Genomic DNA, 20,125 nt, shown 5'->3' with positions numbered 1-20,125 from the left:
CCAGATTCAGCAGTCGATAAGCAAAGGCTCGAGAGGAGTGGGCGCTGCCCCCTGCGCCCCCCAAGTGCGGGGGAGAGGGGCGGGGGCCGGGCATATATTTAATAACTAGTTTCCGTGTATTTGGAAGGCTGGGAACTAGAAGAGGGATTTCGATTGAGAGGGGGCTTTAAAACCACCCAGTTTAATTCCCTCGTTTTACAGAGAAAACTCGACCTCAAGAGTCCTTGGCAGTCTGGACCCTGAATGATGATTAAATACATAAAACACACAAACCCGCAAAGGAAAGCAATTATGTTGGAATACAGTTATCAGCATATTTAAAAACATGCTCATTTACGTCAAGCTTGAGTGTCGGAGGTAGGATTTGAACCCGCGCCTCCTTGGCTCCGAGTCCAGGGACAGCTCCCAGAAGTCGGTGAAAAAGCAGATTCTCAAAAGATTTGGGCAGCTCTTCCCCCCTCCCCGTTACAAAGGCGGCCGGGCTCCTGCCGGCTCTCTCATTGGCTCAGCCGGCGGCCCCGCCCCGCCCCCTGTGTTAGGAGAGCCAATGAAGGCGTGAGCTCCGGTTTAAACGCAGGCCGGGGAAAACGAGCCGGCTGGGCTTGCCAACGGCTGCGGTAAGTGTGGGTCGGTACCTGGGTCCGCGCTGCATTTCTGACCCATTTCGGTCGGAACCCGACGTGGGTCGGGCTGCCTCGGTTTGGACGGGAGGCCGAACGAGCCCGGCGCGGCTAGTGGGCGGATTTCGGGGTAGGGGGCGCGGGCGCAGGCTGGGGCTTGCCCCGGCTCTTGGAGGGAAGCTGGCTGGTGGAGGCGGGGAAACGGCCGCACCGCCAACCGTGCCCACCCTGGTGGCTGCGGAGGCGGCATGAGGGATGTGAGCGAGCCGAGCCTCCGGGCCTGCCGGGGAACAGGCTCCCCGAGGGCGTGGCGCCTGCGGCTGCGCTGAAGCGCCCCCTCTGGGCGCGGAGGAGCAGTGCGCGCTCGGGGCAGCCCCCCCCCCCCAGCGGGCAGGAGGCCCATTATTAAGCGCCTACTGTATGCCGGGCTGTGCTAGGCTCTGAGTGTGCAGAGACAGGACAGCAAACTGTGTGCTGCCCCTTGGGAAGCATGATGCGCATTTCTAAGATAAGATATGAAGTGTCTAAAGACAGTGCAGTAAAGCTATCAAATAGGGTTAAAACTATGCCAGGACTATGGGAGGCACTCGGTTTAGGAAGCAGAGGAGAATCCCCTACTAGGGCAGGCTGGCATCTTCTCTGCAGCTAATTGCAGACTATATAATAGACTATATCTATAAATATATATATTTATATAATAAAATAGTCTATATATAAATATATATTTATATAATAAAATAGTCTATATAATAGACTATATCTATAAATATATATATTTATATAATAAAATAGTCTATATATAAATATATATTTATATAATAAAATAGTCTATATAATAGACTATATATAAATATATATTTATATAATAAAATAGTCTATATAATAGACTATATAATTAGGCCATAGACTATATAATAGACTATATCTATAAATATATATTTATATAATAAAATAGACTATATATAAATATATATTTATATAATAAAATAGACTATATAATAGACTATATAATTAGGCCATAGACTATATAATAGACTATATCTATAAATATATTTATATAATAAAATAGACTATACATAAATATATATTTATATAATAAAATAGGCTATATAATAGACTATATAATTAGGCCATAGACCATATAATAGACTGTCATTCTTAGAAAGTTGCAAGGTAGGTGCTAGAGACAGGACTTGAACCTTTGGTCTTCCTGGTATCAAGGTCCTAGCTCTATCGGCTATTCCCATACAGCCTCTCAAATTAAGTTTAAGGCAATAGAAAATAATTGCGGGTGGGGAAGGGACCAGCTTTGGGATCATCTAGAGGAAGCTGGTCCTGGAGACAGGAAGAGCTGAGATCAAACTGGCCTCAGACCTTAGCTATGTGACCCTGGGCAGGCCTCTTCTGACTCCCTCAGTTTCCTCATCAATAAAAATGGGACAATAGTACCTATCTCTCGGGGTTGTTGTGGGGATCAAATGAGATGCCATATGTGAACAGCTTTGCAAACCTTCAAGTGCTGTAAATACTAGCTGCTATCATCATCATCATTATGAATATGATTTGGAAAGGCCTCATGTAGATGGGAGTACGGTAGATGAGCTTTTTTAGCAGGTGGGGGTGAGGAAGGAGGAATGAATTCCAGGCATTTGGGCCAACCTATGCAAAGACTTAGAGGAGAAGAAGAACGAGCAGTTTGGCTGGGCCCTCGTATCCATTATGTATGAATCAGAAAAAAGGTAGGCTGGAATCTGACTCTGAAGGGCTTAAATGCCAAATAGAAAAGTTTACATGTGATCCTAGAGGCCATGTATTTAGAGTTTGTAGGATCAGAGATTTGGAGCCAGAAGGGCCCTTAGAGGCCCTTTGGTCCAGTCCTGGTCCTGTGGCACTTAGAGGAGGAAACTGAGGTATGGAGAGGTTGATTTTGCCAAGGTCACACAGGTTAGGGACAGAGCTGGGATTTGAACCCAGGTGTTCTGATTCTAATTCCAGTGCTTATTCTCAGGGATACTGACTGAAACTCTGATTTCATTAGTATAGGGAATCTCTGGGCAAGCAAAGTCCCTTTACCAATAAGCCGGCACCTTCTCTGCAGCTTAGGGTCTTAGTGTTGCCTAGAGCACTGAGAATTTAAGTGATTTTTTCCAGGGTTACATAGCCTGTGTGTTTCACAGGCAGGACTTCAACCCAGATCTTCCTGGTTTAGAGGAAAACCTTTCCACTATACTACTCATGATGCCTCATGAAGGTATACTTTTACCTTTCAGGGTAGACAGTGGCCATTCAGCACAAGAATCTGGCATTATGATAACCATATTCCCTCACTCAGTGCTCAGGGAAGAGTTCTTTAATGCCCCAGGAGATCATTGGTGGTGTTGGCGTTCCTGGGTATGAGGCTTTACAGGGAAGAAGGGAAGTCAGGAGGAGGAGGAGAGACTCAGTGCCTTCCTCTTGAGGTAGTTCAGTGCAAGAAGAATCAATGCCTCTATTTTCCATATGAGGAAATTGAGGCTCCTCAAAGGGAAGAAGTGACTTGAGATCATAGGATTTTAGGACTTGAACAGCTACCTCCCTCATTTTAGAGATGATCAGACAGCTGCAGAGGGTGACGTGACTGCTCAGGAGGTGGCAGTGTTGGTAAATGCTGGGCGGGCACTGCTTCAAGCCCTCCCTCCACAGTCTGATTCGGACCTTCTCTTCCAGACTGATTTCACATCCTCCCCTTCATGGGATCCCTGTCCTGTCCCAGCTGGTCCACTTACTTGCTGTTCCTCAAATTCGACTTTTTGTTTCAGTTTCAATGTCTAGGCTGTCCCAGAATGCACTCTCACCATGTCTCTATCACTTAGAGTGCATCTCTGTTGAGGGCTTTGCAAAAGTCAAAGCTCTGTATAAACATCCTTCACCTCCTTCCCACTCAAGGCTCAGCGTGAAGGCCTCCTTCCCCCACAGGATCCCCCATTAGCACGGTTTTCTCCTTTGTTCAGTTACTTATGGTTCACTCATCAGTGGACATTGTGTATCATTCAATAGAATGCAAGCTCCCTGAGGGCATGCTCTGTTTCATCTGTCTGTGCTCTTACTGTGTGCTTCTTTGAATTGAATGAGGGTGCCAGTCAGTCCTGGCTTTGGAATCAAACCTCTGGGTTCGAACTTTACTTATTAGCTGTGTGGCTTTGGACATCATGACTTCAACTCTCTGGTCCTCGGTTCCCTCATCTATAAAGTGAGGGGGGTTGGATTATATAACTTGGGGACTGTTTCTGCTCATTTTAAATTCAACTCTTTACTTGCTGACCTTATTATGATGTTTTTAAGACAGATTCCAATTGCAAATGTTTGAGGGCCTACTATGTACAAGGTTGTAAAATGGGTACTATGGAATCAAAACCCAGCCACTCCTACTCTCTTAGCTAAACACTTTAGCCTTTACATACTGGTTTACATGATTCTAGAGCAGTTCTCTAGGATGATACCCTAGCTCAGTAACTATCAAGTTTATTGATCCATATACTTGCTAAACGTTGGCCCATGTCTCTGGATGGAACTGCTGCCTTTTTATATTTGAACGTGTGGGAACTTGGTGAGGGCTAGGGGATTCTGAGGTGGTGGTAGTTATTTAAACTCTGCTTAACAAGGACCAGTGGGCCTTTCCATCTGGCTTGTACCAGAAACACTCCTTATATGTGTTGTCCCTCCCTATTAGAATGTGAGCTCCTTGAGGACAGGCACTGGCTTACTTTTCTATTGATATCCCTGTTAGCACAGAGCTACTCTTATGGGAAGTACTTAATAAATGCTTTTTCATTCATTCAAGAGTCATTATTTTAGAATGGGGGGACCCAAAGACTATCTCTTCCAACCCCTTTATTCATAGATAAGGAGAGTGAGGCCCAGTGATCTGATTTGTCTACTCTCTAATTAGCAATTAAAGAATTTAAATCTAGTTCCTATTAATCTTGGTCCATTTCACTTTTCCACTGCAGGGTTCTTCCCTCTATGTGTTATTCCTCTACAGTAATCCAGAATGGCAACACTAATCTATATTGATAAGGAGAATGGAGAACCAGGCTGTCACGTGGCACCCAAGGACAAGCTGAAGTGTAAGTCTACTTGATTCTGATGGTCTTATAGGGTTGCTGTGAATAAAGTTTTCACTGGAGAGCTTGGACTGTGGGAAATGTAGAAGGTGTGTGTTCTTTTAAAAATGTACGTGTATCCTGATGGTTTACTTAGCAAATTCTAGGGGATCTGCAAAGATACTAATTGAGACAATTAATAGCTTCAGCAAAGTCAGAGTCTACAAAAATAAGCCCTCAAAAATCAGCAGCATTCTATATAATAATGACAGAATCCAAGAGGCAGTAACTAGGGAAATCCCAAAGTGCATAAAATACCTGGGAATGAGTTTACCAAGTCATATAAAATACTTGTATAGATTCAATTACTTTAAAATATTTGTTAAAGAAATAAAGAACATTTTAAATAGCTGGAGAAACATTCACTGCTCATGACTGGGCCATGCCAATATAATAATTATTATTTTTATAAATAATATATTTATATAAATATATATTTATTAAAAATATAAATTTTTATATTTATATAAGATAATATTTATTATGTTATATTTAATAATATAATAAATTATATATAATATATAATTATATATAATATAATAATATAATAAATAACAAAATAAAGATTATATTGCCAAAATAAATTTAGAGTTTTGATGCTATGCCAATCAAATTATCAAAAGAGTACTTTACAAAACATGACAAAATAATAGCAAAATTCATTTGGAAAATAAAGTGTCTAGACTATCAAGGGAAAAAATGAAAAGAGGTAGGTAGGGAACAAAGGAGGAATGGTACTTCCAGACTTAAAATTATATCGTAAAGTGGCAGTTGTCAAAACAACAATGAATATCTGATATTGGTGAAAAAAATAAAAGGGTAATGTGCATGTAACCTTTTCTTTGGTGTGGATTCTCTTTAGCTTCTGTTCTAATCAGTACCAAAATAGACTGCCTGATTCCTTTGGGTGAGGATCTTTCCTAATTGGAATTTTTTTTGTAGGTAGACAAATAGGACCTAAAATTGCTTTTTTGAACAAGGACTTCGATAAGTTTAAATTGCATTACATAGTCCCACTGGTCATATCATGTTCATACAGATAACATGAAATCTACCTTTTTGTTATAGTGTTGTCTTGTTCTGAGTAATACTAATACAATAGTAATGTTCTAAATAAAATATCTTTAAATGTATCTCTTTATATTTAGCCCTTCCCTGAGGCCTATTATGTATGCAATTTGGAGCATTCATTATATAAAATAATCATTGTGCCTGGATTAACCAAGTACCATTAAGATAAATACTTATTGGGACAACTTTATAAGAGGTGAAAGTCTTTTGAGTTTTGGCATTCTGAAATAATCCCAAAGCAGTGGGCAATGTTTTTTTTTTTTTTTAAAGTAATTGGGGTTAAGTAACTTACTCAAGGTTACATGGCCAGGTGTTTCTGGGTGGGTGCTAAGTATTGGAGCCCGGATTTGATCCACGTCATCCCGACACTGGAGCAGGTGCTCTTACTCACTGTGCTACCTGGCCGCCCCTGCAGTGGACAATGTTGCAGGGCAGTGGAAAAGTTGTATGTTCAGAGGAGGCTTCATGTATCAGGCAATAGAATGATTTGATGAAGCAGTGCAGTTGATCAGGGAAGGGAATTCTGATCACAAATCTTTTTTTTTTTTTCCAGCAATCAAAGCCTTATCTGGAAGAGCTCAGATTTCAACTCCCAAGGCTGGCAAAGTGTTTACTGCAACCCCAGCTTTATCCAAATCTGTCAGAAAGGCTTTGGGACCTGTCAATAGGACAACCGAAAAGGAAAACTTGGTGGGGAAGGGAAAAGAACCCCTCAAACAGAAAGGTCAAAATTTCACTGCCAAAAAGGTGAGATGATGGACTTTTTGTATTTCAAGATTTCAAGATGATAATTCTTTAGGCATATGTAAGAATTGAGTTTGGGGGGACTGAGGCTTTCATCAGCTTATCATGTGAATGTCACATTACATTTATGCATTTATTGGTTATTGTTTTAGCAAACTGTTAATCCTTGGTGACTTTCCACAGTACATTTTTTGATCTCTTCTTTTATCACCTAAATTTCCCTCTGTATACCTTCTTTTATGAGCCATCCCTTATTATGAAGAAAGAAGGGGGGAAAATATTCAAATTCTGATATTATATATGCAGTATTCCTCTTTTCTCTAAAGAAGAGGATGAGGTTCCTTCTCATATCTCATTCTTTGGGACCAAACTTGGTCATGATAATTTCTTTGGAGTTCAGTTTTGATTACTTTTGTTTTTCTTTCCATTTACATTGTTGCAGTCACTGTGTATATTGTTTTCCTGGTTCTTCTTACTACATTTTGCATCAGTTTATATCTTTCCATGCTTCTCCACATTCATGATTTCTTATTTACAATATGGTAATATTCTATTACAGTCAGGTACCACAGTTTATTTAGCTGTCCCCCAATCGATAGGAATCTATCTGTTGGGCACTGTACTAAGCACTAGGCATAAAAAAGAGGCAAAAACATTATCCTCGTCCTCAAGTACTGTGTTGCATATGAGATAAATAGAGTGTAAATATGAGGGATTCTTGAAGAGAAGTCAAAGTGGAGATTGGGAAAGGCATCTTGTGGAGGTGGAATCTGAACCAGCTCTTGAGGGAAGTCAGGAAGTGTAGGTGAGGAGGGATAGGGTATACTGAAGAGGGGGCAGTAACATGGTCAGATCAGCACTTTGGGAAGTTCACTTTCAAACTGAAGTGTAGGATGGACTGGAGTGGGGCCTGGAAGCAGGGAAACCAGCCAGCAGGTACTTGCAGTAGTCCAGGTGTGAGATGACTACGGCCTGTGCCAGGTGACAGTGGTGAGTGGAGAGACAGGGATGCAGATGAGAGATGTGGTGAAGGTAGAAATGGCAGGAAGACATGGGCTATGTGGAGTGAATGTGAGAAAGAGTTGAGGATGAAACTGAGGTGGCAGACTTGGTTTGACAAGCAGGATAGTGGGTGCCTTCAACAGTAATAGAGAAGTTGGGAAGGAGGGAGGGTTTGGGAGAAAAGATGAACTTTGTTTTGGACATATAGACTTGTCCATGGGACATTTTGTTTGAGATGCCCAGTAGGCAATTGGTGATGTATGAGACTGGAGCTTAGGAGGGAACTTAGGGCTGGATAAATAGATCTGAAAATCACCTGGAGAGAGAAGATAATTGAACATGTAACAACTGATGAGGTCACCAAGTGAAATAATTTAATAGTATAGAGGGAAAAGAAGGTCCAACACAGTCCCCTGGGGGCTGCCCATGATCAGTGGCAGGGACTTGAATGAAGAACTAGAAAAGGAGCCATTAGAAAGATTGGAAAAGAACCTAGAGAAGGTAATGTCATAGAAACCTAGAGAATCAGTCAGAAAGAAGAGGGTGAGTGTCATTGTCAGAGACTACAGAGAGGTGAGAAATGAGAAAAGGTCTGTTAGATTTTGGCAATTAAGAGATCATAAATAAAGTGAGGGTGAGAAATAAGAAAAAGTCTGTTAGATTTGGGCAATTAAGAGATCATAAATAACTTTGGAAAGAGTGTTTTCATTTGAATGAAGTCAGAACATTTAGAAGAGAGTGAAGAGAGGAAATGGAGTCACAAATTGTAGGCAGCTTTCTCAAGGAGTTCAGTGAGAGTGGGGATGATATAGGGGGCAACCTGCTGGAGAAGACAAGATAGCATGGAATCAAGGGTGCCATGTGGAGGGGCCACCTCTTCAGCTGGGCTATGTGAAGGTAATGGGGGAAGACATCTGAGTGATGTGAAGTGAGATGGTGAGAAGAGGGAGCTCCTGGTGAATGACCTTGATTTTTTTCAAGTAGTTAAGAGGCAGGTTCCTCAGCTGGGAGAGCAGGGAGAGGGGATGCCCATGGGAGGATTGAGAAGAGAGGAAAGGTTTGGAAGAGACGATATAGTGAGTGGAATAATGAGTCAATTAGGGAAATATATATAAGTATGATCTTGTTGCTGTGAAGGCCCAGCACTGTGCGATTATACAGCATATGTTTGTAGTAGATCCAGTCAACATGGTTTTTCTCTAATTCCATTTGGCAGCATGGGAATAAGAGTGAAGGCAGTAAATTCTGAGAGTCATCCAAGGCTGGGGCTTGTAAAGGCATGATCAGCCATGGGACAGGGGGCTGAGAGATTCTGGTATAGACTTAAACTGGTTCACCCAGGGAAGGAAGGAGAGTATAGTTAGCAAGGGGGTGGTGACATAGGAAAGAGCTCAGGGGTGGAAGGATTAAAGGTTTCCGTGAGGATGAAATACTGGGTTAGAAGCTATAAAGCAGAGGGATATGGAATGATAAAAGGTTATAATCAGATAAAAGACTTAGAGAGTTCATTTGAAATATTCTTAGCACTTTCCTCCCTTTCTTGCTTGAAGTATACTCAAAAATGCAAACTCATTTAAATATTAACCTAAGCAAAATATAATTAGGGTGATAAATCTGCTAGAAAATCACGATGTGTTTAAAAGTCAACTTTTGGTATTATCTCTTATTTTATATTATTCATGCCAGTGTTCTCTCTCCATTAGTGCAGATAATTGAATTGACTGTTTTTTAATTGACTTCAGTCTGCATTCCTAGTAAGATGTATTGATACTTACCAGCAAAAACTAAGGGTTCACTATTTTGTATTCTTAGTAAGATTTGAGCCATGCTACCAGAACAATATGCAGAGTTGTATTTTTGAATGATAATGACATAAGGAAGCTAGAATTGTTTTAAAGTTAGCATAAAGTTTTCTAACTATAAGCTGGGTAACTTAGTCATAATAATTAAAACTCTAGTCATTACTTTATGTATGACATAGTTGGTAAGTGTTGTTTAACCTTACTAATTTTACATATTTTCTTCTTTAGATGACTGAAAAGATTCCCTCAGAAAAAACCTCGGTTCCGTTCCCAAATGAAACATGTCCAGAAATAGAAAATTTCTTTCCTTTCAACCCACTAGGTAGTATGTGTTCTTTATTATCTAACATTTTTTATGAGTATATTTGGCTTCTCTGGGGTGTTTCAATTTAACCGTGAGTCACCTCCCAGATATAGATGTGACCTAAGACTTGCCATATTTTAAGGTCTTTTATTTATTTATTCAACAAATATATTTGGTACCTACTATGTATAAGGCATGGTTTCTGGCTATAAGGAACTGTGTCTTCTTCTCCCCTGCTCCCCAGGACATTCTCAATTTAGTCTAGTAAGGAAGATAAGGCAGCAGTATGTGACAATTTAGTACCTGTTTTTATATTTTAGTTTGGGTCCCTGAGAATAACACAACCAAAGAATGACAGGAGTTCAAAAGGGCAAAAGATTTCCGCTCACTCACAAGAATGTTTTGGGGGCATTCTGATAAATATATGTCCTTCCAGGAACATGCCTCTTCTGGCTAACTGATAGGTGAAGAAACCCATTGAGTCTTCATAAGAGATTCTGTATACATCATACTAAAGGTACTGGAGGTACTTGATCCTTTCAGTCCTTTTTTGAGAAGGTTCTTTGAATTCTTGGGATGGAAGAAGTCTAAAATCACTTTATTCAGTTTAGCAAATATTTAATTAAGATCCTGCTCTGTGCAAGACAATATACTTTATATAAATGAGACTTAATTTTGTTTTATTTGTAACAACTTTTAGTTTAAAAAAAAGTAAGGTGTTAATTATACAAAAACACATTGTGCTTTTAAGAAGGGAGTTAAAATAGCTGTTGAATAACTAGATGGGCTTATCTTTATGAACAGAATTTGAGAGTTTCGATGTTCCTGAAGAGCATCAGCTTGCAAACCTGCCACTGGCTGGTGTTCCCCTCCTGCTGCTTGAGCAGGAGAAGTCACTTGAAAGGCTTGTAGAACTCCCACCCTCCCCTGTGCTGTTGCCTTCCATGGCATGGGAGTCTGGTAAGTCATCAGATTTGATTCCTCTCTCCTGCCCTTTCCCCTTTTTTCCCCACTACTTAGAGATAGCTAGAGATTAGATGTTCCTGTTTCAGGGCACTTCCTGTTGCCTACAGGAGAGGGAGAAGGCTGTATGTTACAAGTTACATCTTCAGGGAATAAAGTAGTCTGACAAAAACAGCAATTGTTGTCAGTAGGGAATGACTTTCCATTGAAATAGGCTTCAAGTACAAGCTGCTAGATTAAAAAAATTAAGCCATTTTGGCAACTCAGAATTCAAGATTAAAATCATGGGTGGTATCTTTAGGTATGATCAAACGAGAAAGCAACCACTGATCCTAATTTTTTTTTCTTGGATGTTTTCTTGGAATTGTTATTCATGGTGTAAATTCTTCTAACGGTACTTGGCTGGGATGAGAGAATTCTCAAGTTTATTTGAAAAGCTGATAGAAGAAAAGACCTTTCTTGGCAATAGCAAAGCATGACATGCAAGATGGTGATCTTTGCTTATTATAGAAAACTTAAGACATCTTGATGGTTCAAAGCTATTTTCTAGCTGTAATGAGTATTTTCAGGTGCCTGCTGTTAATATCCTGTTCCAATTCCTTCTTGTGGGAACAAGGGGTCAAGAGCCTTTGGAGTCCCACTTTGTCTACTTTCTTAGTAGCTGAGTGTCCTCGGGTAAGACACTTAAGTGTCAGTTTCCCCGTTTTGTAAAATGAGAGGGTTGAACTTCAAGGTCATCTAAAGTTCCTTTACTCCTAAAGCCTGATTGTTGATTTTACTGGTTGGCTGCAGGCTGTGACAGGTTCTACCAAGCAGGTTTTTTTTGGTAAGATTAGTGCCATATTGACTGTTTGAGAACTGGCTTGGAGAGAAGTGTGGAGACAATTATCACGTGAAGGCTGGTTGCTAGTTGCTAAATCAAATTTTGAATAAACAAGCAAATTCTTGCTATAGCCAAGCATAAAGATTGTCTTCCTAAGGTATGGCAAAATGCATCAGATGGAGGAAGCATTGGTGGAGGTCAGAACTTTTGAAATATATTTTAGTTCAACAATTTCAATATTGCTGATCAGGATAAACTCACTTGATAGGACAAAGGGGAATACAATTCAGCTTTAGGAGCAGGATAATATTGGTGCTTCAGGAGGACTTTAAGACTCACAGAGTAGAAGCAGGTTCCACAGTGATCAGGAACAAAAAGTTTGAGGTCACATCTTGACTTTCAGGTCAGGATTGAGATTCACAATCTTTACTTAGTGTGTCATAGCAGGGCTATGATTTGTGAAGCTTTGTTAGAGATGTACAAGATTCCTTAACTGTAATCTTTCTCTCCTAGATCTGCTGGAATCAACTTCGAGTCTTCTGTCAACTGTGGATGAGATTGACTTGCCACCTGTGTGTTATGACTTCCCTCTTTAAGTGCCTTGTTATTTTATAGTGTAATTCTAATCCTTTTTCTATTAATAAAGTGATTCTTTATGTAGGAACTGTATTTGGGACTATGTTATTCAGGCAGTTTCATTGTCTCTCTTTTATGTTAAATAGCTTATAAAACTATTTAGAATCATAGACTGAATATCCCTTTCAACCTAGTAAAAACTCCATCCCCCTTTTCCTCTTCCCTTCTCCTTGAATGTACACACTTTTAGAGATGAGGAAACTGAGGTTAATCTGTGAGATTGTCACTTGGCAAATATTGACAAAATGAAACTTAATCCTAGGTCAAACTGAGAATTAGGAGCCTTTTTTATTATGCCATGCTTCTTTACTGATTAATTTATAGAGACATCTTCCAAATGAGAGACATTACCAGAGAGAACTTATTGAATTAGGCCAAGGGCTGCTGGGATTGAGGGTGGGGCAATATGAAGATTTAAAATTACTGACCAAAATTACTGACCCCGCTTTGGAAGTGGACACATCTTCTCTTAGAAGAGTAACATTCTTTCTCTATGTGCTCTTGTATCTCTCATGGTTGACGTGGCTTGTTTTTCTTTAGGTAGCTGAGTGTTTTTAGTAGCTGTGAGAGAGATGCTGAGGCTAGTGACAGTTCTTAAAGAACAGCTGTTGTCAAAATAGGCCACTTAGAAAGAAAGTGTATATGTACTTTCATTAATTTTATTCAGTTTCTCTAGGGATTTTGGTATTCACACAATATCAAGGGACCTTAGCCTATAATCTGTAAATCTATAAAAATTTTGGCCTATATCCCTATTAGTGTTGGAGATGCTATGTCTAATTCAGTATAAGAAATATGTGCTTCTTAGATGCATTCTCAACTGTGGGAATCGATTGAACCACACTGACTTCATTTTGTGACTCAATTTTGGATCTAGTTTAATTCCTTTTCGATTTTGGGTCTAGTCCAGCTTCTGTTTTCTGGGAAAAAAAACAAAACCCTTTAAATTAAAAAATTATGAGAGAACCTTATTGCATTGTTTGAACATAACCCTGCATGACTGGGAAGCTAGACCACCTCTACCTATTACTTTGTTGTCTATGAGGTTTTCTTGGCAAAGGTACTGGAGAGGTTTGCTATTTCCTTCTCCAGTATGTTCCTATTTTACAGATAAGGAACTGAGGCAAATAGGGCTTAAGTGACTTGCCCAGGGTTACACAGCTACTAAGTGTCTGAAGTCAGATTTGATCTCCTATCTTCCTGACTTCAGGCCTGACATGATGATCTGAGCCCACCTAGCTGCCCACTTGTTGCTTAGATACCCTTAACTAAAGACCTAGGTTATGCTGAGCAGAAATCTAGTCAGATCCGAAGATTGATGAAAGGAATTTTCTCACAATTATACATCTCAAGGAACTCATATGTCTTACCTGAAAATTGGCCCTTAACTGGCCAATCAGTTTCCTTGTTTCTCTAATTGAATACATACTTGGAGGTGAGGAGAAGGGACCCCTCCTTTTCTAGTTTTAGGGAATGGTACTGTTCTCTCTACTCCTCCAAACTTGGAAAGCCACTAATCTTGTATCTTGGTTTATATTCTCTTAATAGTTGTCTTTTAATGTATACAGATCTGTCTACTCCTGTGTTCAGGGTCCAGTGCTAAGCTGAGGAGACCTGGTCTCCATCTGTGACACAGTTGGCATGCATTACCTAATAAATATGCTCGGAAGCTCAAACCTTTGTTTCCTCAGTTAATTCAGATTTCACTCATCAGACAACCTATAGGGAAACTGTGTATTAGAAACTTTTCCTCTAAGAAAAATAGTATCCATGGGACTGTGGAGAAGAGCTTTAGGAGAATGTAGGAAACCTTTTTACAATGCTAGCCTACAGAGCTGATGGAGTAGGCAGTTAAAAAAAATTTACAACAAAGTATGTTGGCCTTTGACCAATCTATTTGTTTAATACCTTACAGCCATAGGGTGATTGCTCTAGATCACACCGATTTGGAATTTTCCACTGCATCAGAAGTAGATTTATCAGCTCACTTTGTAATCCTTGAAGATTCTAAAAGGATCCTTTGGTAGTGAGAAGGAAATTCTGAAACATGGTGTCTCAAAAGTCAGAGTGGTTTAGTTATTAAATACTCAGACTTTTGGAATATACATATATGTTAGGGTAATTGTTGGAAAGATGAAATTAAATGAGAAGCTATGAAACATTTCTTTTTTTTTTTTTTTTGCTTTTTGGAGGGCAATTGGGGTTAAGTGACTTGCCCAAAGTCACAGGGCTAAGTTTTTGTGTTAAGTGTCTGAGGCTGGATTTTAACTCAGGTCCTCCTCACTCGAGGGCCAGTGCTTTATTTACTGCGCCTCCTAGCTGCCCCTGAAACATTTCTTACCCCTTTCCTACACCTCCTCTACCTCTAACTGGCTTTGGAAATAAACTGAGTCTCAGAAGCTATGGAATTACTAGTGTTTCTCAAAGAAAAAAAAAGTTTTCCATAAGTCCTTATTCCCTAAAATAGTATAACATATTTGAGAGATTTTTTTTTTCCTCAGTAGCACTACAATTTTCTGAAGCATTAAGAGTCATTAATTTCTCCAATGTCTAGGAGGATTCTTGCTAAACTATTCTAGTGAGTTCTTTAGAAACTAACATATACCTGAGCTCTTTCAGTCAAGGGTTATTAGAGCAAAATTAAATCATTTTTTCTTTGCTGGGGGGTTGTGTAGGAACTACCAGTAGTTCTGATCTCTTTTCATTGTTGCTAATCAAATCATATTGTATTATCAGACTTTATGAGAAGACTTTTAAACAGTTCTCTATTAACATCAATCATTTCTATCTTGACTTATGGAAAGTATGTGCTTTCTTTGCACATTTTTGTATGATTTGCACACTTTTGTATGATTTCATCAGAATGGAAATCTTCCACTAACAAAGAGCTGAACTGCAAGCCTTCTATCATTTGTTCTGGCTCGGAGAGGTTAGGGGATTTGAACTTAGATTATCCTGATTCTAAGTCCAGCCCTTTTAATAACTGCCCCAAGCTTCCTCAGTCTATCTCCCTTTCTACAGTTTACATACAATTCAGATCTTAATTCAAAACATACCTATTGAGTCTCTACAAAGCACTACACTCAGTACTAGGGATAGAAACTGAAAAAAAGAGACTGCCTCTGTCCTCAAGGACCTTCAATTTAATTGGGTAGGGCAGGTAAGTATGTACGTTAGGGCCAGAAGATATAAAACAGAGATCAGAACTCTCAGCAGGGAGAAACCTCTGTTAGCTAGAGTGATATATATATATATATATATACTTACTGAGTGAATGTTATGTTTGACTTTGTAGTAACCCCCTATTTTGTGAACATCTCCCATCTCTCCCCATCATAGGAGAACTACCTAGGAAACCTGCCCAAAACTCAACAAAGCAGCAAACCTGCCAAGTAAGCCTGCCCAAGCCTGCTACCTGAAGCCCATAGCCCACCCCTTCTGTTCAGTTCTTGAAACAGATTTGGGAACTTTCCAGTTGAGCAACAAACTGACCACTGGGCAACAATCATTAAACAAGGCTATCCTTTGGCTTCTGTATTTTCCCTGCTTGCTCCCCTTGGTGACGTTTATGTTGTGGCTTTTGTCTATATAAACCCCGAGATGTATATGCTTGGGGCTGTCTGATTTGGGTACATGACCCCTGGCAGTCTCCGGGGTTAATTATACTCCACAATAAACTCCATTTAAATTGATTAATGGTCTCACTCACTGTTATTCCGTTACAACAACTTTATCCTTCAGACAATGGCTTGAGTCAGAGACCCCACTGGATATATTCCAGTCTGTTTTCCATGTTCCTTTGCTAAAGGACTGACCTATAATGCAAATGTCTTTACTAGATCTTAAGGGGCATTTTCATTAGTCTTATAGCTCAAAGCCTTTATCACTATTGGAGTCTGTTTAGGCCTAAACTTTAAGGAGAGAATGAGCCTTTGTGATTGGTATGTACCATTACCCAGCTCACATACATACTTGATCAAATTTGCACAGGGTTGTATGGTGAGTAAGCAGGACAGCCAAGACTCCTGACTTAACTTTGTTCCTCCTCTGTAGTGTCAATTCAATATTCACAGTGCCAACAGTCACTGTAAATATACCAGTATAGTGCTGTATCACATAATAGACTCACCATCTAGAAGACAGAAGCAAAACACTTATTCAGAAAACCAAATTCCAACACCAGGAAACCAAATCCTTCATAGCAACATAGAAGTTGAATGCACCACAATGTAGCAGAGAGCCACACCATCCTTTGGCCTTTCCACAAACCTACACAAGCTTAGCTGTCACAGCATGTGGCAAGCACCAACATTTACCCACATGCCTGTCTCCCTCAGATGCGTCCTTTCTTCCCACCATGTCTAGCTGCTATGACTCCCAACTTCCTGTGGGCTCTACTCTACCCTTCAGCAAACTCCTACCACCAGAGGCTCCATTTGACCACATTCAGCCTATTAGGGGGCAGGGTATATCTTCACAGCAGGGAAGGTCTTCAAATTCCTATTACCATTACATCCTCTTACTGTGTATTTCAGGAATTACTGGCTCATAGCCTTTAGAAATGGAAGTGACCTTTGAGAGCATCTAAACCAAGCATTTCATTTTAAAAAAAGTTTCAGTAAATAAGCATTTATTTTCATTCCCTCTCCCTCTTCCCCCATTAAAAAAACAAAAACAAAAATAAACCCCAGAAACTAATATGTATAAGTCAAGCAAAATAAAATTACTTCATTGCCCATGTCCAAACATATGTCTCATTCTCTCATTCTTTATTTTGAGTCCATCGCCACTATCAGGGGATAGGTAGCATGGTTCATAATGGGTCCTCTGGAATTACAGTCATTGCTTTGATCAAACTTCCTAAGTCTTTAATAGTTGTTTGCTTTTATAATATTATTATTGTATGAATTATTCTGTTCTGCTCCTTTCACTCTTTATCTGTTCATACAACTCTTTTGGGGTTTCTCTAAAACTTTGTTTCTTATAGCATAGTGCAATTCATTCGTGTAACAATCTATTCATTAATTTCCCAATTTATTGGCACTCCCTTAGTTTCCAGTTCTTTGCTACTTATAAAAGAACTGGTTATACACACACACACACATTTAGAAAAAGGATATCTTTTTCTCTTTCTTTGATCTCTGTGGCATATAGCCCTAGTAGAGTACGAATAGGTCCATGGGTTTGTACAGTTTAGTGACTTTTTGGGTATGTTTCCAAAATTGTTTCCCAGGTTTGTTGGATCAATTCACAGCCCTACCAACAATGCATTGATGTGCCTGACTTTCTGAAGCCCCTTCAATATTTGTTGTTTTCTATTTTTGGCATCTTTGTCAATCTGATGGCTGTGAACTTCAGAGTTGTTCTAATTTGTATTTGTCTATGAGTGATTTGGAACTTACATATATATATTATATATATATTTTATATTTATATATATATTTTATATATATATAGCTATTGATACCTTGGATTTCTTCCTTGGAGAAATTACTATTCTTAACTTTTAACCATTTTTCAGATAGTGAATACAGATTCTTCATTTTACTGTTAAAGAAACTGGGACCTAGAGAATGTTAAGTGCTGGAATTATTACACAAATCCTTTGGTTCTAGGAGTGATGTTCTTTCCACTCTACCCCACTCTTATTTTTGTACCTGAATACAGAAGTATTTATTTCTTCTCAAGTTAAAAAGGAAGAAATTCTTTCTGAGAGCCCTTTTACCCATTCAGTTTCCTTTAAAAAGCTGAATCCTCTTCAAAACTACACTTGTAGATTTCAGCACACAAAGGCTTTGAATGAATGTTATGTTTGACTTTATCCTTGGGACAATGGCTTGAGTCAGAGACTCCACTGGATGTATTCTAGTCTGTTCTCCATGTTCCTCAAGGCCACATGTGATCCTCTAGGTCCTTAAGTGTGGCCCTTTGATTGAATCAAACTGATTCAGGCCACAGTTGAGGACCTAGAGGGCCACACTTGGCCTTGAAGCTGCAGGTTCCCCACCCCTAGACTGACCTATATAAATCAGTAACTGGATTTCTGAAGTATAATATTCAAATAATGCAAATATGTTGCTAAGTTCTTATTCTACAGATCCTGTCAGGCCCATGGACTTAGGTTGGTAAAATTCCTAACTTAATTGAATTTTAGTAATAGAGAGCTAGAGGTCGGAAGATAGGGAGGAAACTGTTCTGCCATTTAGGGTAGTTCTTCGGAGACTTTCTGTGCCCTCTATACTATAGAAGCATTTTGGTATAGTAGATGGGTTCTGTAATTTGGAGGATCTGAGTTCAAATTCTGCTTCAGGAAGTTATTAGCTCTCTAGCAACAGATTCTGGGTAAGTTGCTTTATTTGTCTCAATTTCAGTTTCCTTCTCTCTAATAGCTCAGTAGGCAGAGCACTGGATTTGGAGTTAGGAAGACCTGAGTCCTAATCCTGATTCATACACTTACTAGCTTTGTGACCCTGTACAAATCATTGACTAGTCATCCTCAGTTTCTTCATCTGTAAAACTATAATAATAGCATCTACTTCATGGGGTTGTTGTGAGGGCTAAGTGAAATGGTATATATCAAGTACTTTGTTAACCTTAAAGATCTATGTAGGTGTTTGTTAGCTATCACCACCATATCAATCTTCTGGTTTGTGGTATTTAAGGCCAGAAGGGACTTCAGAGTTCATCCAATTCAACACCTTCATTTTATATCTTCAAGAAGCTAAATGACTTTACCTGGGTCACACAGGTAATAAATCATATACCTGGAATTCCTTTTTTTTTTTTTTCTTTGTGGAAGGGGGAAGGGCAGGGCAATTGGGGTTAAGTGACTTACCCAAGGTCACAAGGCTAGTTTTGTGTTAAGTGTCTGAGGCCGGATTTGAACTCAGGTACTCCTGACTACAGGGCTGGTGTTCTATTCACTGCACCACCTAGCTGCCCCCATAGACCTGGGATTCTAACCCAGGTTCAGTGTTCCTTCCATCTCACCATCCTTTCTGTGCTTACACAGTGGGGGATGGGGAGGGGGGAGGAAGGAGATAAGCATTTATTTAGTGCTTATTAGTACCAGGCACCATGCTAGGTGCTTTACAAATATTATCTTATTTGATCCTCACAACAACCCTTTGAGGCAGGTACTGTTATCTCCATTTTACAGATGAAGAAGCTGAGAAAAACACCATTACTTGCCCAAGGTTACATAGTTGGTAAGTGTTTGGGCTGGATTTGAACTCAGGTCTTTCCTGACTCCAGGCCCAGTACTCTATCCACTGTGTCAGCTAGCTGCCTAAATACATTTTAAAGACCAATTTTCCCCCAGGGTAGTAATAGCTAACATTTATGTAGCATTTACTATAAGTCAGGCACTGTGCAAAATGCTTTACAATTTGTTAACTCATTTAATCCTCACAGAGACCTTAGGAGGTAGGTGTTGTTTTTATCCCCATTTTAGAGATGAGGAAACTGAAGCAATCAGAAATTAAGTGAGTTGCCCAGGTTCACGCAGCTAGTTAGTATTTGAGACTGGATTTTAATTCAGGTCTTCTTAAACTCTAGGCCCAGTGCTTTATTCACTGTGCCACTTAGCTGCCTGAATACATTTTATGTGTGTGTTAGAATTTTTTATATTTAATTTTTCTAATTATATGTAAAAAAATTTAAAATATATATTTTTTAATTTTGAGCTGCAAATTCCCTTTCCAGCTCTTTTCCTCCCTCCTTGAGAAGGCAAGCAATTTTGATATAGATTATACATGTGCAGTCATGTAAAACATATTTCCACAATAGTCATGTTGTGAAAGAACATATAGACCAAAAAAAAGGAAAGAAAAAAATAAAGAAAATGAAAAATAGTATGCTTTGGTCTGCATTCAGATTCCATAAGTTCTTTCTCTGGATGTGGATATCACTTTTCATCATAAATACTTCTGAACTGTCATGGATAATTGTATTGTTGAGAAAAGCCAAGTCATTCACAGTTGAACATTGTACAATATTGCAGATACTGTGTACAGTGT

At 39.4% G+C, this 20,125-nt stretch overlaps 2 protein-coding genes across 3 annotated transcripts in view; one reads left to right on the top strand and one right to left on the bottom strand.

The window, feature by feature from the left end:
- The window catches only part of SLU7 (SLU7 homolog, splicing factor), a 303,021-nt gene that overhangs the window by 52,595 nt on the left and 230,301 nt on the right, over nt 1-20,125 (bottom strand). The gene's annotated exons all lie outside the window — the stretch shown is intronic.
- On the top strand, nt 482-12,140 carry PTTG1 (PTTG1 regulator of sister chromatid separation, securin). Of its 2 annotated transcripts, none has more exons than XM_069102432.1 (6): nt 482-617; nt 4,642-4,726; nt 6,387-6,580; nt 9,610-9,703; nt 10,490-10,645; nt 11,985-12,140. In XM_069102432.1, exons 2-6 carry the CDS (start codon nt 4,651-4,653, stop codon nt 12,065-12,067), a joined length of 603 nt encoding a protein of 200 aa, XP_068958533.1. In that variant the 5' UTR covers nt 482-617; nt 4,642-4,650; the 3' UTR covers nt 12,068-12,140. The 2 variants fall into 2 exon arrangements, with proteins under 2 accessions (XP_068958533.1, XP_068958532.1); XM_069102431.1 differs by having other exon boundaries at nt 485-617; nt 4,610-4,726.

This window comes from Petaurus breviceps, unplaced genomic scaffold (assembly GCF_028583685.1).
Source record: "Petaurus breviceps papuanus isolate PSGF00001 unplaced genomic scaffold, PetGlider_PUasm1.0 551, whole genome shotgun sequence".
In the NCBI taxonomy this organism is placed as follows: Eukaryota; Metazoa; Chordata; class Mammalia; order Diprotodontia; family Petauridae; genus Petaurus; species Petaurus breviceps.
The sequence above is the reverse complement of the archived record's forward strand: the minus strand, read 5'-3'. Positions and strand labels throughout refer to the sequence as shown.